Below are 18670 nucleotides of genomic sequence, written 5' to 3'. Positions count from 1 at the left end.
ATAGGATGAAAAGAAGTCCTCATATGGGGCACCAGTTGTATGGCTACTATAATGCAGACGGTTAAAAAAAAAAAACGGGAACCATACCACTTTTAAGGGAAGACTCTTTTATTGCACACATAGTGGAGGAACTCCACCGCCCAGTGCTACTGAATGGCTGTGATAGTAGACAGGTCATCAATAACCACACATCTCAACAGGATGGTGGACATCAACACTGCACAAATTACCCCATAACCCAGCACAGAATAGTCCAGCAAGCACAACTGTTTACATGTTTTAAGTCTCTTACTTTGTGTCCGACACTCTCCCAAGGGGCTCCGTGCTCGTTGCTCTGCACAAGCCAGCAGCAGGACGCTGTAATACTGTAGTATCTATATAAAAAAAATCTATGTCCCATAGTACCTTGATTTACAAAACATGACCAAAAAATAGAAGTGGACGCCCATCAGTTGCTACATAATTCAATCATAGGGATGTAAACAAAGTTAAAATGGTGCATTGTAGAGAAGCTTACCAACACAGATTTCTTTACAGTAGTAATGATAGGAATCAGGGGTCAGGATGTCTACAATGCCAATAGCTTTATTTACTGTCCAAAACAACCAGTGAACCTACACTTGTCTTTTAAGTCTTTTTTTGCTTTACGACACCCTGCATGTACCTTGACACCCATGAATGGCTTGTAAAAAGGCCAAAAGCGTTTACGTTTTAGGCCAAAGGCTTATCTCAAAGCCATCGCAAACAATGTGTCAGGTATTAAGCAATGTCTTCCCAACCATTTCGTGTTAATGTGAGCCAATTTTTAGAGACATTAACCCTAAATCACTTAACTGTTACTGGCACATCTGTTGAAGTGTTCACTTCTGTTTTTTCATCATTTTTGTGCATCAGGTTGTCCAGCAATATAGTAATGCAATAAACCATTATAAAGCATGAAATCTCAGGATTCAGTTCTTGCAAACCATTTTATGATCCGTCATTCACAGCAGTAATGATCGTCTCATTTGCTACATAAGCGCCAAATGAGCAAACGCTAGCAAATATGCGAGTCTTTACCTTCAAAGCCTTGCCGCTACCCACAGAGACATCATGATCCAAAACATGTATGTGTGAACAGTGCTCTTTTTACTTTGGGTATGCTGATTCAGGCAAAAATGGGGTGACAGTTAAAAGGTTAAAGGCTTCAGACCTCTTGTTGATATCACCACCGCTGAGAACAACTCTGCCTCAGTAAGCTTCTTTAGAATGCTGCATTTCACATTTGTCTTCAAAGACCAACCTTTATATTTTTGCCATGTATTTGTGAGTTCATGACACTGAAACAAACTGAGAAAAGTTGGAAGCACAGTTTTAAACTTGCTGATACAAAATCAAATCTAAATGTAATTGATTGTGTAACTTACTGTGTAATTACATTTAAAATAGCATCACAAAATGAGGGTCCTGAACAGCCTCATCTTCTTCTTACAGGACCACCCTCATCTCCTCGTAACCTGGTCTACAACATCAACGAGACGACCCTATTGCTGGAGTGGGATCAACCCGGTGACACAGGAGGGAGGAAGGACCTGACCTATAACGTGGTGTGCCGGCGCTGTGGTGGGCCAGGTCAGCCATGTGATCCCTGCGACAGTGATGTGCGTTTCATCCCCAGACCTGTGGGCCTCACTCGCACCTCAGTGGCTGTGCAGGACTTCATGGCCAATGCTAACTACACTTTCCAGATTGAAGCGCTCAACGGCGTGTCCGGGATGGGCCGGGCAGTACGGCAGGTGGCCAATATCACCATCAGCACAGAGCAGGCGGGTGAGTACTGCGTGCTGGTGTCAGTGGGCTGATTGCTTTTGCTGGTTATGTCCTGCATTATGATGTGCTCAGTGTGTTGGCTCATTGCTTCTAATTGCACTAGTTGGTTGTGTCCAACATTGTAGTACATGGTACACAGAGTACTATAGACTAGCCATGGTTTTTGTGATTTTGAATGTACTTAATTAGGTTGAGTATTACATACCTTATGTTTAAAGGTCTGAAATCAGTTTTTTCAATAGTGCAAAGCAAATTTAGTCACACACTCACTGATCACTTTATAAGGTACCTTGTCCATTTTATCAGGTCCACTTACCATAGAGGTGCACTTTGCTTAGGTTTCAAATTTGTAGGATGCTGTACAGTAATGAAAAAATGTATGAATTAAAGTTAACAGAGCTGCAGACAGTTCCATAGTAAATGAGAAACTGTATAGCATCAAATATTTTGAAATACATGATTTGAAATAAGATAAAAATTACAGTACCTTCTAATGTCCAGCTTTGCAATATTTTATTCTACAATTAAACAATTTTATATGGTAAGTAGTTCCCTATTTTTTAAAAGTGGTGTATCTTATTAGATTAGACTGAATATCAGCCAAGATTGCGTGAACCTTTTTCATTAGTTTTATGTGCGAGCTGATTGTTTGAGATCACTGTTGTTGGTTATGCCTTACAGTACTTACTACATAGTAGCCAAATCTGTGTGACCATATCTGTTGGTTATGTACCAAATTATGTTTATTATTAGTTGTAGGGCTGTAACGAAGCACAAAATTCATCTTTTGATTAACACTGTGAACATCTCCATTTACATTATACATTCGTCAGTACAGCAAAAAAAATAAGTGCCTGAAAATTTGCCTTATGTTGACATGATAATGTTTCCTTGATCGGTTTAATAGAGCAGGGTTTGTCAACCACTGGGCCATGGACTACAAGTGACCTGCAAAGTGGTCCTCGGGCCAATACTGAGGGGTGCCCAATGGTCTGTAGTGGGCCGGTGATGGCACCAAATAATTGACTTAATATTGAAACAGTACATTTTTTCAAAGACTGAACAGTATTAATACAAGCCCTGCAATAACAGTGTGCAAAGGCAGCTTTATCAGTGTTTCATCCCTTGCCTCTTAAAACAAAATATCATCAATTTTTTGCTGTCCACACACATGACCTATGTAACAAATGTGTAATAAACACTCCACTTAATTTGCCACAATTCTTCCTGATATCTGGCATAAAATAAGCTTACATTAGCCTAATATATTGGTATTTTATGTTCTCTGATAGACATCACATATTGTGGGGGTAGGCACCCAAACATACTGGTTTTAAAATTTTACCAAAAATGAACATTTTTAAGCAAAAGGTTCAGTTATGTTGTGCTGTGGGCCTTCTTGCTTTCTAGTGATAAAAAAAGGGCCATGAGGTGGAAAAGATTGTGAAAAAAGCTAAGAACCCCCGTTTTAATGCTAATATGTTAAGCTTCTATGGTACCCTGAAAGTAATCTCTGCTTACAAGGAAGGTACCTTCCTTCAGTGATCTTGATTTTGGGGTAAAGTGGGAGCTAAATTGTCAGAAGAGGGAGGTTCTGCTCTCATTGTTGTCTATTATACTTCAAAATTGTTTAATCTTTATTATACTTCATGCAATATAATCTGTATTAAACTCAGCACTTTATTTGCACCAATCTGTTGAATGTATTGTTTGATGTCTGTGTTATACTGAATTGGGAGGCTTGAGCTGAACTGTACAATACAATACACATTAGCTAAGGTTCTTTTGTCACATTTGTTGCATGAGGTGCTTATTTATACCGAGTACTAAACACCAGTTTTTGTGGCCCTATTGGTTTGTTATGTAGCAAAAGAGTTTCTGACTGTGCTTGATGGTTATTACATAAATAATCTAATAAGTACATAATTATATAATAAGTATAGAACCTATTTGGGAGGATTTTCTTAGAATCATCTTAAGACAGTTGTGTTCCACATCGTATTAAATTGGCATCTTAGACTAACAACACTGATCTGGAATCAGTGCATGCATATTCATACAGTCAAACTCATTAAGGCTGTAAAGGACCAAAACTGGTGCTAATAAAGAACCCTCTGACCTAAAACTCTGACAGGTACAACTCCAGAACAAGTTGTCCTATATCAAAATAATGCTCTCTGACTGTCTCAGCAAATGCTTTTGCCACTTGGCATCAGGCCCTTGAGTTTGAGAGCCAATATTGTACATTGGTACACAATTGTTCTTATGAGAGATTTCTCTGTTTCACTGTGGGCCTCGCTGCGATCCTTAGGGAAATATGATAGCACAACAGTCCACTCCAGTTCTATTCTCAGTGTGCTGAGCAAACCCATTTCGAAGACAAGGGTCTTTCTTTCAGCATGTCATTGGAAGAGCTACTGCTTCTCCTCGCCCGGACTCAGTTTTACACTAATAAAGATATACTACTGTACCTCAGGACGACATGTTCTTTTTTTCACACCTGCTCCTGGCGATGTCAGCAGATACGGTCAATGCAAGACTCCTGCCTCGGTTTATTAGTCTGTCCTGTAGGCTCTGCTGCCCAGCTCTTGACCTCCAACCTTCTTGTAAGACTTTTCATCCTTCTCCTATTTTATGTCCATTGGCTGGCCTCTTCCAAATGAGTTGCTACATTTGGTTCAGATTGGTTTGCTCTTCAGACCCCATTGGCTGTTCTGACAACATAATTTTTAGGTTGCTAGGGTATTTTTTTGCGCACAGATTAACCCTTAGAAGTCGAAAGTTATTATTGTCATTTTGCTGTACTATTTCAATGTAAAGACAAAATTGCATTATTTAATTAGGTGTTGTATAATCAGTTACATTTACATCCAATTTATGTTCTGTAGGTCTGAGCTTATGACTTTTCTATCAGTTTCTATGTCAACAAATGACACAAATGTGTAAAATGTAAAGGAAAGATTTTTTAGCAAATTCAAATCGTACATATCTTCTGTGTTCAAATACAGGTGTGCTATTGTCTGAAAATGTACAATCCACAGAATTTACCTAATATAATTATACATTTTATGGTCAACCATGACTGTCAGAGATAGAGCTTTAATTTGGTCAACATCTAAACCTCAACCATAATGCTAATTTCTGCTAGCACCCATATGAGGTTTCTGGTAATTTATAAACATGGACATTTGAAGATCATAAAACACATTCCAAATGTTGCAGCTTTGCAGTGAGTCTTTCAGTACCGAGCCCTGACACAGAGCTGCTGTTTTCCATGTTGAGCAACTAAATGAAACTTGGTCAGACAATGGCTCGTCCTAGCAGTCAGTGACAAATTTAATATGTCCAGCAGGCCTAGAGCAGTGGTCACCAGACTTGTTCTAGGAGATCTACTTTCTTGCAGAGTTTAGTTCCAACCTTCGTCTAATATGTTTCCCTCCCCAACTACTCCCCAGCAAATGCATCTGATCCACTCAAAGATATCTGAAGATGTAATTAGCTGAAGCAGGTATGAACAACTGTGATTGGAATTAGATAGATCTCCACTAGGGCTGGTTATCTCTGGCCCAGAGTGATCTCACAAAATCAGTCCCAGTTGATTCCTCTGTCAATTCCTGTTTATGTTGGTAGTTAATCTAATGCATAAGGCCTTCAGTTTAGCTCCTTAAGGCCTAACCAAAGGGAGAGCTCACTTAACTGTATCTACCTAGATACCACAGAGAAAAAGAACTCTGACTGGACATTTTTCGGAGGGCACGTAAAAATTGTTTATATTCCTTATATTCCAACCAAAACTATAATATGTGGAGAGTTCAAATACAACAAACACGACGATTCTGAAATAAAAATGAACTAAACGTTACAGGCATTTTTAAGTTCTCTGAAATTATTAGGCTTTTTGTCCCCAGTGAGTACTATAGTGACAATGCAGTGGCATTTTCTAAAAGAAAGCTGAAGCGTTCAAAAATGGTTCCAAAATGGTTTGGGTTTACTTTCCTAGGCAAAAATCTATAAAGCCTTTACATTATGAGGAGCTTCTTTAAACATAAAAAGGTCCTTCACACTCACACATAATTTACAACAATGGCCCTTTCCACTGAAAAGGTCTTATAGAACGCTTTTTGGCACCTTTATATTCAACAGTGCATGACTGTTTTTAAAGGAAGCTACAGGAGAAGCCAAAGTCAGAAGGAGTGAGTTCACCACTCCAGCTTTCATTCATTGTTTGCAACGTTAGCACTTTCGGATGAAGTATTCTGTTAATTATCAGTGTGATGTATGAGATGTCAGACGTGGCGATGAGGCCAGGTTGTGTTCAACACTGCTGGTGTGGTTATTCGGCTCTTGCCGGTGACAGAGACGCTCATCAGTATTGATGGCAGTCACGATGGTGGTGTGATTGCTGAGATGCGTGTGTGCTTGGTGAGCTCTAATCACGGCCGAGAGAGAGTAGCACAGTAACACAGCCCTCAACCAACCCCACAATCTACCACCTGCTGACACCTCCACCGTCATTACAGGCACACAGAGTGCAAGAGAGAGAGAGAGAGAGAGAGAGAGAGGAGAGAGAGAGAGAGAACAAGGGGGGATTTCCAGGTGTAAATCTCTAGCCTGAGAAGGTGAAACCTGCATCCATATTTAGCATCCATATTAATCCTTACAAGTCTAGAGCTATTACTGTCGTTTTGCTTTACTACAAATACAAGTACAAAAAGTGTTCTTTGAAGTGATGCCAGAAGAACAACTTCTGCTTCTCTAAAGAACCATTCAGTGGAAAGATCTTTAAAGAACTGTTTTTGTAAATGTTTTTGTCAAGAACTTTCCACATAATTCCACATAATTTAAGCATCCTAAGGTTCTTCAAATTTTCATTCTGTGGACTCAGATGAACACATGTAAACCTAATGGGGACCCAGGCATAAAATGATTACAATACTGGGTTTAGGGAATAGCCTATAGCATGATTGGAGTATAGCTCTGTTCTACCTGTCATTCCTGTTAGCAGTGCTTAGTCATATGCCAAATGTTTGGGCACCCCCTGGCCAAACGAGATGTTTTGTTGTGAAATCAGTGAAGAAATCACATTCTCTACAGAGAGCAAATGTCTGTGCAGTTAAATGTGCTGTGTATTTGCTCAGTTTAACACATGGGAGAAAAATGAAACATATAATAGTCTGTGCAAAACATGTGGTACATTTAATGACTGCTGGGATAGGCTTCAGCAGCCCCCACAACCCAGGAGGATAAGCGGTTTAGATAATGTCAAGTGACAGTTTTCTTGCAGTGGCCATATTTATCAATATTGAGCCAAATTGTCCCCTACTGGGGCAGTTGTAGAAGTAAAAGGGAGCAAAACTCAGTTTGGACAAAACACTGATTTGTTTGTTTGATTCAAATGTTGTTCACTGTAGTCACTGATTTAAAGTCTTTAGCTTGAATAACAAACCGCCTCACACAGAGGAAACCTGTACTTTTCCCCTTTCAGGTTCAGACACTAACACTAATAAGAGTACTTTAGCATGCTTTGTCTGCCTACAGATAAGAGCATCTGCTAAAAAATATAATGTCTACAGACATGTATTGTGTATTTAGTAGCTCTGGTGAAAGCCTGAACATTATTAAAAGTAGCTACTGTTTCAGCACTGGATGAGTAAGTGCAGATTTAAAGAAGAAAATGAAGCTGTATGAGAATGGGAAACACAATGTGAACTTATGTGAATCTGAATTGAGGCAGGTGCAATTTAAGGCCAGGCAAGGTACTTCGCAGCAGATGTCATATGACAACAAGAATGGCTGCATAATCAGAGTGCTAGACTGGGTGGCCTTCCTGCAGTCCAGACCTGTCTCTCTCTGACAATGTATGTTTAAACAACAATAAAGGCCTTGTACAGCTGCACAGCTGACAGGAAAACAGAAGAAAAGCAAAAACTTCCACTTAAAAACTGGATGTAACACAGTGGTAAAAAGGCTCCCATGGCAACTTTTTTGGAATGTGTTGCAAGAATAAAATTCAGAATAAGCATGTATTTACAAAAACAATGAAGTTCATAAGGTAAAACATCAAATATTGTGTTTTTGTACCATTTTCAATTTAATACAGGTCAAACAGAATTTACTAATCACTGCTTTCTGATTTTGTTAGCATTTCACACACTGCCTCAATGTTTTTGGAATAGAGTTTGTAATAAAGACAATGAAATTGTCTTAGTTATTGAAGTTTATGGTGATGAAGCTTCAGCTCTGAACAAGTCAGTAAATAATCTATTGGTCTGATTGGTCAGAAACCATCTGTATTATTAGCATGCATATGACAGTGTTAGTAAGCATGTTTATTTGTGTGATGCTACAGGAGAACTCCTTCTTGTTCCCATTTTTTAAATGAGCGCAAAGAACCTTCACGTGATGCATATTCCCTTAAATTTGTATCAAACCTTTATACTATGTGTACCTTTAAAAGGTTCTTCACACTTCCAAATGTTTTTTAAACACGGTTATTCAGGAAATCAAATGTGGTTCATGCTGTATAGACCCTTTGTGGCACCTTTTCTTTTAAGAGTGTATTTTCAAGGACCATGGCCACTTAGGAACCCTAATAGTGTACTATTCAAAAGTAATTACACAATTACATGATACATTACATAGTTACATAGTAAATTACATTTACATTCAATTTACATTCTGTATCAACAGTACGAGACTTCACTTCTGATGTTTTTCGATCTGTTTTGATGTGCAACAGTGACAAAAAATGTTGTTTTTGCAATAATAACTTTTCTTCTAATTCAAATGATAATAAAATACCTCCTCTTCTACCTACAAAAACAGAAGTAGTATTGATAGAAAGTTTACATTCTGCAATTTTACAAGAGTTTCTCTGCTTTTTTTCAATAAGCTACAATTCAGAAATAATTCAAATAAAAAAGTTAAACCCTGCGTTTGTTATTGTCAACCATTACTGGGATTTCTAAGACTGAATTACATTCTTTGAAATCTGAAAGGCAAAAACAACTGATCCTAGATCTGCACTCTTGGTTCTCAGACTCATCCTGTTTTTTCTCACTTGGCTTAAGCATTCAGTCTGTTTAAATATGTTTGCCTTCCTCCTTAACGTGAAGTGTGTGTACAATATGTATTAGCAAAATCTCCCAGCTGCCAGCCTGCTGCACTCATTACCGTAATGAATTAGGTTACGCAACATTTTTGTATTCAGTGACATTATGGAGCAGATTCATATACAGCAGGCTAATGAATGATTTATAGTGGTACAAAATTTAATCACCTACACAGACTACCTCCAAACCAACAGGTACTTGAAGCCTGTTACACTAGCCTTTCCTTACCATGAGTTAGTAGCTTAGTTTGTGTTCAGTCCATAACATAGAGTATACTATACTCAAGATAAAAGGTGCCAAAAGAGGTTCTTTGGACTGCTGCCATAAAAGAACCATTTCTACTTTCATAAGGAACTTTTCAATGGACATTTCTTTATAGATCCATTTTTTGTAAATGAAATGTACACTCTCAGTAAAAAAAAAAAAATATATCACTGGGGTGGTACCCTCAAGGGTACATCTTAAGTACTTTTAGTTGTGGAACACAATTATACCATATTCTGTTGCAGTTATATTTTATTATAACTTACAAATAAAAAATAAAAAAAATGAATAGCTCTGTTGTTGGTTTTGTTGATATATTACTTAACCCCTTAAATGACCAGGGCCCCCTGGTGGGTCCAAAGTCTTACTACACACTTCTGCATCCTTCTATAATCTTAGAAGGTCAGCTTTGCATTGTGGTCCATGTAGTTACCGAATAATAATCCTTAGTATGTAATAAGCCTGGAATTTGTGGGTTAATGAATGCATGTAAACTGCATTAGTTGTGTAATTTCAATGAAATTAAGGGAGGTTAAAAACTGGTTGTTGTTGAGTAAAACTCCCATTGTCTTTCCCTTTGGCTCCTGGCATCATCTATTTGCATATTGTTGTACTTGGGTTACTCACCCACACTCACTCACCCTCTTCCTGTTTTCTTTTCCCTGGCCTACCTTCCATTGTGTGTGCATCTTTCTTATATTCCACAGATCAACTGCCCAGCCTACATTGTCGCTGTAGGCACAAGTTTTTGTGTAACCTACGGCTGTGCGTCTTTTTATAACCGCTCAGTAGCACAGTAATAATAAAATTAGGTAGACTCATCTTAAACCTCTTAACATTAATTTCTACTTTAATTAAGTGCATATTACTCAACTGAGCATATTAAAAGCTACTTAACACAGTTGTGTCGAACCACTTGACATAATGTTTTTTACATGTAAATCTAAAATTGTTTACAGGTAATACATACAAAACAGTCAGTCCAGTTAATTAGAATTTACTCAAATTACTTTAGTGTGTTTTACATGAATTTACCAAGTACATGTTACTCAATCAAGTATCGAGAAGGTGCGTAATACAGCTGCATGGAAGCACTTGACATAAGATTTTTAATTAAATCAAACATTTTATATATTTTTTTAATGTATATTGCTACCTTGACTCCATACACCTTGTCTTATTTTTTCTTATTTTTCTATTTTAAAAGTTATGAAAAGGTTATGAAAATGTACAAATCCCCCAGCTAAGTAAATGTAATGCACCTTTATAACTAGACCTTAAGACCATTGTTGTACCTTTGAGTGTATATTTATATTGTTTGGCCCTTGATGAACAAAAATGTACCTGCACAGTACACTTTTTTCTGACAGCGTGTGAAAGTTAACTCCACACCATGTAAAAGTTCTAAAAGGTTTTGGTAGCACTTTATTTTATGGTACAGTAAGTATCCAGTGTTTAATAGATAAATATGTGATGTAATTTTACCTGATACATACTTTGCATGTAACTATCAGGTATGTACAGCAGTATTTAATGGTATATATGTAGCACTTGCAAGTTATTTTCTGGTACATGTTACATGTACATAGTAATGAATGTGAAAACTACAAAGTATACACAGCTGTACATGCTCAAAATGTAATAGATAAATATGTCGTTTTTGCAAGCAATTTTCTTCTGCATACTTTGCACGTACATAGGAACTGATGTGAAAAGTACTGGGTATGTACAGTATTTACACCAAATTTAATAGGTAAATATGTAGTACTTAATACTTAATATAATACTTGGTGCATACTTTGCAAGTTAGTATGTAAGTACAGAGTAACTAATGAAAGAAATATTAAGCATATTTCACCTTTTAATGATTCAGCATATCAGTAAATACATGCATATGTGAGAAGTTAGATTACAAGTACTTTTAATGTAGTACATTGAGTTATTCCCTCAATAGTAATTGGTGTACTAGTAAGTCCTCTGTAATACTGTGTTAATAGGATTGTAAAATAAAATGTACCTTTGTGCATTGTAATTACTCAGCAACTTTCGGTTTCTTGTCTTTGTGGTATGCAAAGTGTAACCATACATAATGTTATGGATCTGCTGTAGGTTAAACCACAGAAGAATAATATTGTGTATGGTAATTGCTATATACAAAGTTATTCCTTGTTTTGCAGTCCTATTACCACAGTATTACAGAGGATGGACAAGAATATGTACCAATTAAAATGGAATTCTTAAAGTACTTTCACTTCTGTATTCAGCCACTTTACTGTGAAACTTAAATATCACTCTCTTTATATGCACAGTCACTTTAATCTGCACATTGCCTGCAGTTTTATTAATCTTTGTGGTTGCATTACTAAAAGCTGTTGTTAATTATAAGTGCGATGATAAACAATACATGCAGAATCATTATTGCTGCTGTGGACCAACAGCTGGTCTATTTTCTGTATTGTTCTGTGCTCAATAGTTGTGTAGTTGTAGTTATTGTATAATTAAAGAATGTATTATTTAGTTTTTCTGTTTTTATTGTCTGTCTGCACTGTTGTTTGCTGCTGTTCTGAGTTAAATGTAGCCCCGTGTTCCCTTCTCAATGCATCTACAATGCGAAGTAATGATAATAAAGCTAACTTTGACTTTTAACTTTGCGATTAATGAATGTACTGGCTGAGACTCAGTGGGAGTTATCCTGCCCTTTTACACCTTACTCTTATTTAGCACATAGCATATGTTTACTCACTTACTCACTGTTGTGCAACTTGTTAGCATTGAAAGCTAAAATATACCTCACTTTAGTTTTTCCTCACATTAGTTACTCTGTACTTTCATACTGGACATGCAATGTATGCTCCAAGTACTTATAGTATGTAAGTACTACATATTTACCATTATATTCTGTAGAAATACTGCCAAAAATACCTGGCACAGTACTTATAAGTACTCCATATTTATGTATCAAATACTAGGTACTTACTGTACCACTAAATAAAGTGCTACCAAGGTTTTTCCAAGAACCATACACCCCAGCTAGGAACCATTTAGCAACCTATATTTTTAAGACCTACTCATGAAGATGTTTTCTTTATTTCCACTCTACTATTTTTCACAATTTAAAATAGCAAAGGCATCAAAACTGAAGAAAAACTCTGTCCTCTGTTTTGAATTCTTCAAACATCAACTTTCCTACTCTTGTTTTTCTAAGAAACAAAGTTGAAGCCTTGAAGCAGAAGGCTTTAGACTAAAGATTCTTTATAATACTGGAAAAAACATGCAATCAGTACCATCCAGATTTTCGTTAGTACGGTATAGCAGGGATTGGCTCTCTTTCTGTTCCCCTTGGCCATTTTACTTCAGATGAAGAATTAAAGGGAGTCTTCCTCATTAGGGGAAGCTGATGCTTATGCAGAACTGCACTCCTCTTTCCAGAGTTCAAGGGGTGTAAGTCAAGATACACCACACTGTCCACCTCTCCACTCCAGTCCCGCTCTAATGAGAAAGAGTGGACACACAGAGGCCTCTGAGCTGTGGGATGCAGTTAAGCTGCTAGAATTCCTGCTGGACCAGTCGATGCCAGTGTAACTGAAAACACAAAGTGGTTCCTGAATATTAAGCCTTGCTTATATTTGCTTTGCTTCTTATTACCCCTCGTACATATTGCCCCATACATGTTTGGGGAAAAAAAAAAAAAGAAAACTTAATTAACAGCCTAATTAACATTTTCTCACCACTTTTGAATTTTTGGTTTTGTACAATATATATTTTATCCCTAAATGTAACTGTCCTTAAAGCATTCTAGCAGTGCAAATATGGTTTTCAAAAAATAATTAACTATAAACAAACAGGCAAACAAGAACCTTTCTAAATATACAGAAGTTTTGTGATAATTAGGACAAAACAGTTGAGAGTCCAGATGGTTTTCTCATATCCTGAAAACATGTTTTGGAAATAGCACGATTTTGCAACAGCAAGAATATTCATATGCAGAACTATTAGCAGTGTATGAGGTGATAGTACAATTGAAAGCATATTATGTCAGGGATATTAATTATACACACAGTCGTTGAATATGCATTGTGCTCGGAGACTGCTGCAACCTCATCATTGGCCTGTGTCTTCTGTGTGTGTATGCGCATATGTGTGTGTGTGTGTGTTTGTGTGTGTGTGTGTGTGTGTCCGAGTTAGGACATTATATTATTACATATAGAGACTGTCAGTACATGTAAGGAATGACATAAATTACACATGTGGACATATTATTAATACATTTGGGTGCTACAGTACTGTGCAAAAATCAAAGGCCACCCTTCATTTATTTACTTAACAGTCAAAAAGCCACCAGGCACAAGTTTTTTTTTACTTTTCAGCATCAGAAAAAAAAAACATAAAACATATTTAGCAGAGGTTTGCACGAGAGCCTTAACAATTAAACATAATATCATTATTTTCAATATTTAATGTGTTCACTCTTTGCCTTCATTATACCTGTCATTCTTTTCATGAGACTTACATTCAGTTTCTCAAAGACAGAGTCTTTGAAGTTGGTTGCAGTTTCTCCTTTTCATGATCCAGTAATCTCAAACACATTCAGTGATGTTGAGGTCTGGACTCTGAGGTGGTCAGTCCATTGTTCTAAGAACAACAGCAGCTTCATTGTTATTATTATTTCCTTTTCTCAGTAATGGCTTCTGTGTTGAGTTGAGTGAAAAGATGGACAGAAGCACCTGTGGATTTTGTCAGTTCTAAAGCAAGAGTGGAACTTGATTTTCACCTGACGGGGACAATTTTGGTGGACCACTAGGTCCTGTAGTTTTTGGAGTCCCATTTTCTGCCTCTGACCTTTCCTTATGCAGCTGGATTATCTTTTCTAATCCCCAGAAATATCTCCTCAAAAATGAATGAGTTGTACTTAACAGTGAAACGGTTGCCCCTGTGCACCTGACTGACCCAAACTTAGCTTGATGCTGCACATGCCTTAGCCAAAGGAAAACAGAGCACCTTAATGTACCGTCAAAGTCATAAAGTATGAAAAATAGTGGAGCAAAGTGGCAAAACAGTGTAGACATTTATGCTGACTGTAGTATAAGCTGGAACAGCAGGGCAGCAGCTATGGAGAACAGACATTCACTTCCTCTCTGACTATAATAGCATGGGCAGTGTGTGTGTGTATGTGTGTTTTTTGCTAAGTGGCATGCCAAGTGAATAATTATATATATATATATATATATATATATATATATATATATATAAAGCAATTTATCATTTTTTTCAAGCAATAACTGTGTTTTTGCTTCTAATTAGTAATGAAATTAAACAGTAAAGAGTAGCTTTCTTTTTTCCAAAAAGTAGTTGATGTCTTGTTATGTAAAACACATATGGGTACCTCCCTAGAATACATTTACATGTGTAATACATATGGGACATTCTCTTATTATTACATAAAGGCATATAAAGGTTATATTATTATTACATTTAAGTGCTTATGTATAATATTAGGGGACATATATTTGACCCCACGTTCTTACAAGGTATAAAAACAAATGTGTAAGTGTGTGTCTGTGTGTGTGATGGGCATTTCAAATGTAAATAGATTCTCTCTGGAGGCCAAAAAGCAAGTAGCTGTGCGCTTTCCCTGCACACAGTTATTTATTTATTTATTTTTTATTTTTAGGTTTTGGATAGACTTGTCAAAACCGGAGCTGTCAAATGTACCCTGCGTCTGCGCCCGCATAATGTCAGGAAAGCTCTCATTACTGAACACGCACACACACACAGACACACACACTGGCAGATAGGCAGTTGATATGCACACACACACATGCACACACACACACACACACACACACACCCACACACACACACACACTCACACACATAACCGGCAGACGAGCAGCAGAAACACACACACAAGCACAGACTGGCAGGCAGCTTGCAGAAGCACAGACAGAGACAGGTAGTGGAGCCAAACACACAGTAACACACCAGACACACGCTGATTTTCAGTATTTACAGACTATTATATAATAAAATATAGATTAAATATACATTATAGAACATAATTTAAGCATTTAACCTGCCTTTTTTATGTTTTTCTAAAATCGAGTGCCTGTGTTTTTTTCTTCTTTTTTTCATAATAAAATCCACACTACAGTCATTGAAGCCAGTATTTTATTTACAGGCCTATAAGCCAGACAGAACAGCCAGGTAGGCTAATCTACACAGGCACACAGACTCATCATTAAAGATGGGGGGTTGGGGTCAAAGTGTAGAAGGAGGTGAAATTTCAGTCTGGGTGGAGACTTTCTCACAATTTGTTTAAGAAGTCAACTTCTGCAATTCACTGGCTTCTAACCGACTATAGAGTTACAGGAAAATAACCTATCAAGTTGGGTGTTACTATGGATATTGCATTAGCTTAACTATATCTACCATTGAAAATATTCACTAAAAATTATATTGCTCTTATACAGTCTTTAATATTTTCCATCCACTCTTTGGGACACAAAAGTCACATATATTTCACATATGAAACATGTTTCTTCATGTATAAAATTCAACATTTAATGATATTGGCTATTTAGCTGGCTACAAACAAAGTTAGCTAACAACTAATGCAGCATTCAACTTACCCCGGAAGTGGCAATTTGGAGCTGAGAGTCACAAAATCATGATTGACACACATCACAGCCAATAACACTGTCTCTAAACCCTACTGCCTTCATCAAGCAAGGGCTAAACTCATGCAAAACTCCTCAGAACAAACCTGCAGTAGGAACGTTGATAGCAGTAATTTATTCAGAATTATTAGAGAGATAAAAGCTGTTACTGGGTAACAAATAATTCAGATATGAACTACCCTGATTATCTGGAGAGTGGTGTAGGAGAGAGTAGGAATTCCCAGCTGAGGAGGTATGAGCTTTAGTTGAATGCATTGTAAGTCATACCTAGCCGGTTGAATACACACTGGTCGAATACTACGCCACACCACTTATAATTTATAGCTGATATGTACAGTTACTTGTTTTGAGCTGTTATGGAAGATCAGCCTTCCCTCCTTAATTTAGCTGGTTTAGACACTGTGGATCCAAAGACTGTGAGTGAGCTGGCGACAGTGTGAATGACAGTCGTGTGTGGTAACCATAGAAACTGCTTCTGTGCATTACTGTATGCTGTATCACCATCAGTCGATGATAGAATTACTTCAGAATGCCAATTGCTCACATTTTTTATATATAAGCATCCCTTGTATTCTGTCTGAACGTTAGAGTAAGAGGACAAATACAGACGTCTCAAATAGTGCTTCAGTTTCCCTTTAAATTATCTGTGTGGGAGCTAAAGTGAGAAGAGGTGGGCTAAATCTGCTAAGTTGAGCCAGACTATTATTCATAATAGACTAATACTTTCTGACACGTCCTAGTATCAACACATCAAAAACCTCTAACTAGTTAATGCTAGCTAGCTAATACTAAGGTTAACTGCTCACTGCATTAGCTGGCTACTTAGTTAGCCTATGTAGCCAGATGATTTGTTCATTAACAGTTGCATGGTGATAGCTAGATGACACTTTGCAGCCAACTGAAACTGCAGTTTATAACTATTTGGCAAACAATATATTTAACTGACCTTTTTCATATATTTTTTTGTGCCAGAAAAAAAAAAAACAGTCCCTTTGTTTTTTTGACACAGTGTTGTCATTTTTGACATCATAACACACAAGTACAGACTTGAACCTGCAAACAGAATGTAAATTGAAAGTAAAATCCCTGCATAACTTAATGTTTCACATCAATTCCCCACAAACATCCCACACTACAGCCTGTCTTTTATCTATAGGGCTATAGCCTGCACATGGAATAGAACAGCCTAGCTCTGCCAAGTCCTCCAGGTAGCTAAACCACACACACACACGATTGCAGGAGGAGGCCACTGACTCAGTGTGATACGGTATCTCTTGCTGCTCACAGACAGTAGAGTCTTACTGTGTAATTATATTCCTCCGCAGCCTTTTTGTCTAGTTCTGTAAGTCTGCATGCTTTAGAAGCCCTATTACCTCCCATCTCTATGCAGCCATCCCCAATGTTTTAGACCGAATCAATTCCGACCGGCGTCTGTAATTTTGATGAAAGTGCTTTTCTCGCTTCCAGCTCCGCCAGCGTAAAACATCTCGGGCCTCGCTGAAATATGGAGGGAATTCAATAAAAAAAACCTCTCTCATAACTGAAAATGTGTAAAATCCCTAAATTATTCAAGCCTTGCGCATTGGCAATGAGAGCAGCGCTAATAAAATGCCAATCCCTGACATTAAACGAGCGGGCCAAATCTCATTTTTTAAAAAGAACGAAGAATGAGCAAGAATGACACAGGAGTCAGCCACAATCCGCCTTATGAATATGAATGTGACACAATCGGTGGAAAATTAGCAATAATATTTTCCGCTGCGCTACGACATGGCAATGCCCTGGCAGTGGGTAAAGAGGAGCTGCATCTTGTTTTGCACGACTGCCATAATGTATAAAATCCCTACTAACTTAAGATGCGTCATGTTAAAGCAATAGTTTGGCAAAAAAAAAGGGATTTAATCCAGTTTTCCCCCTTATCCCAAATGTAGTCAATTGGCCAAGACATGTTTCATGTTTGAACTTTGCTTCTTTAGTTTTGCTAATATAGCTAACACATAATGGAAGTTCATAGTCACCTGTTAGCATCATACAGACTACAAACTAAATCCTCACACATTTATCACAAACTGGGTTGAGTTGTTCAGTAATTTCAAATAGACTTGTTTATGTGGTTTCTGACACTGTTTGACATACCTTTCCCTACAACATGGAGAAGGAGCAGTGGGGCAGCATCAGGGCCTTTTAGGCCTTCAGAAAAGGCATAAAGATTTCTGTGAAAATCTGTAATTTTTACTTCATTTTTTTCTTTTAGAGAATCATCACAATTCTAATATTTAAACTCTGCAGATATTGTAATAAGAACCTTTTTGGGTGTTTCATTGTTAAGTTTTTGTTGGAAGCAAGGTTTAAATTTTTCAAATAGTCAAATTCTTAACACACCCAGCAGAAAACTGTCCACTATGGATTGTTTTTTCGTCTATGGTGTCTAGGTAGATACAGCAAAGCAAGCTCTAACTTTGGTTAAGACTTCAGGAGCTGACAATAAGGCCTATTGTGTCAGACTAATTGATATAATTAGCATGATGGTGTAATCAAGTGGTAGCCATAGAATCTGTTTTGGTCAGATGTTACATGTGGAAAACACTGGTAGCTCTATGCCAGAGCACTTTACTGAAAGACCTAAGGCTTCACTATGTAAGTTCTGCACACAACGGATGGTAGAACATTTTGTAATGGGCGTCGTTCGGACCCCTCCCCTGGGCGGATGAATATGATGATAGTGAGCGCCTTGAAAGAGTATTCAAAGAGAACTCATTCAAAACTTGGTAAAGGAGATGTCTTCTGAGGATGTAAGCGAATTATTTA

At 37.4% G+C, this 18670-nt stretch overlaps 1 protein-coding gene across 1 annotated transcript in view; it reads left to right on the top strand.

Moving 5' to 3' along the window:
- epha6 (eph receptor A6) overlaps positions 1-18670 on the top strand; it is a 181038-nt gene that overhangs the window by 114082 nt on the left and 48286 nt on the right. Inside the window, exon 5 of the mRNA XM_036563446.1 lies at positions 1474-1809. Within this exon, the coding sequence (XP_036419339.1) occupies positions 1474-1809 (336 nt within the window). The remainder of the gene's footprint in view (positions 1-1473; positions 1810-18670) is intronic.

The sequence above is a fragment of the Colossoma macropomum genome, unplaced genomic scaffold (assembly GCF_904425465.1).
Source record: "Colossoma macropomum unplaced genomic scaffold, Colossoma_macropomum, whole genome shotgun sequence".
NCBI lineage: Eukaryota > Metazoa > Chordata > Actinopteri > Characiformes > Serrasalmidae > Colossoma > Colossoma macropomum.
This window is presented reverse-complemented; position numbering and strand designations above follow the sequence as displayed.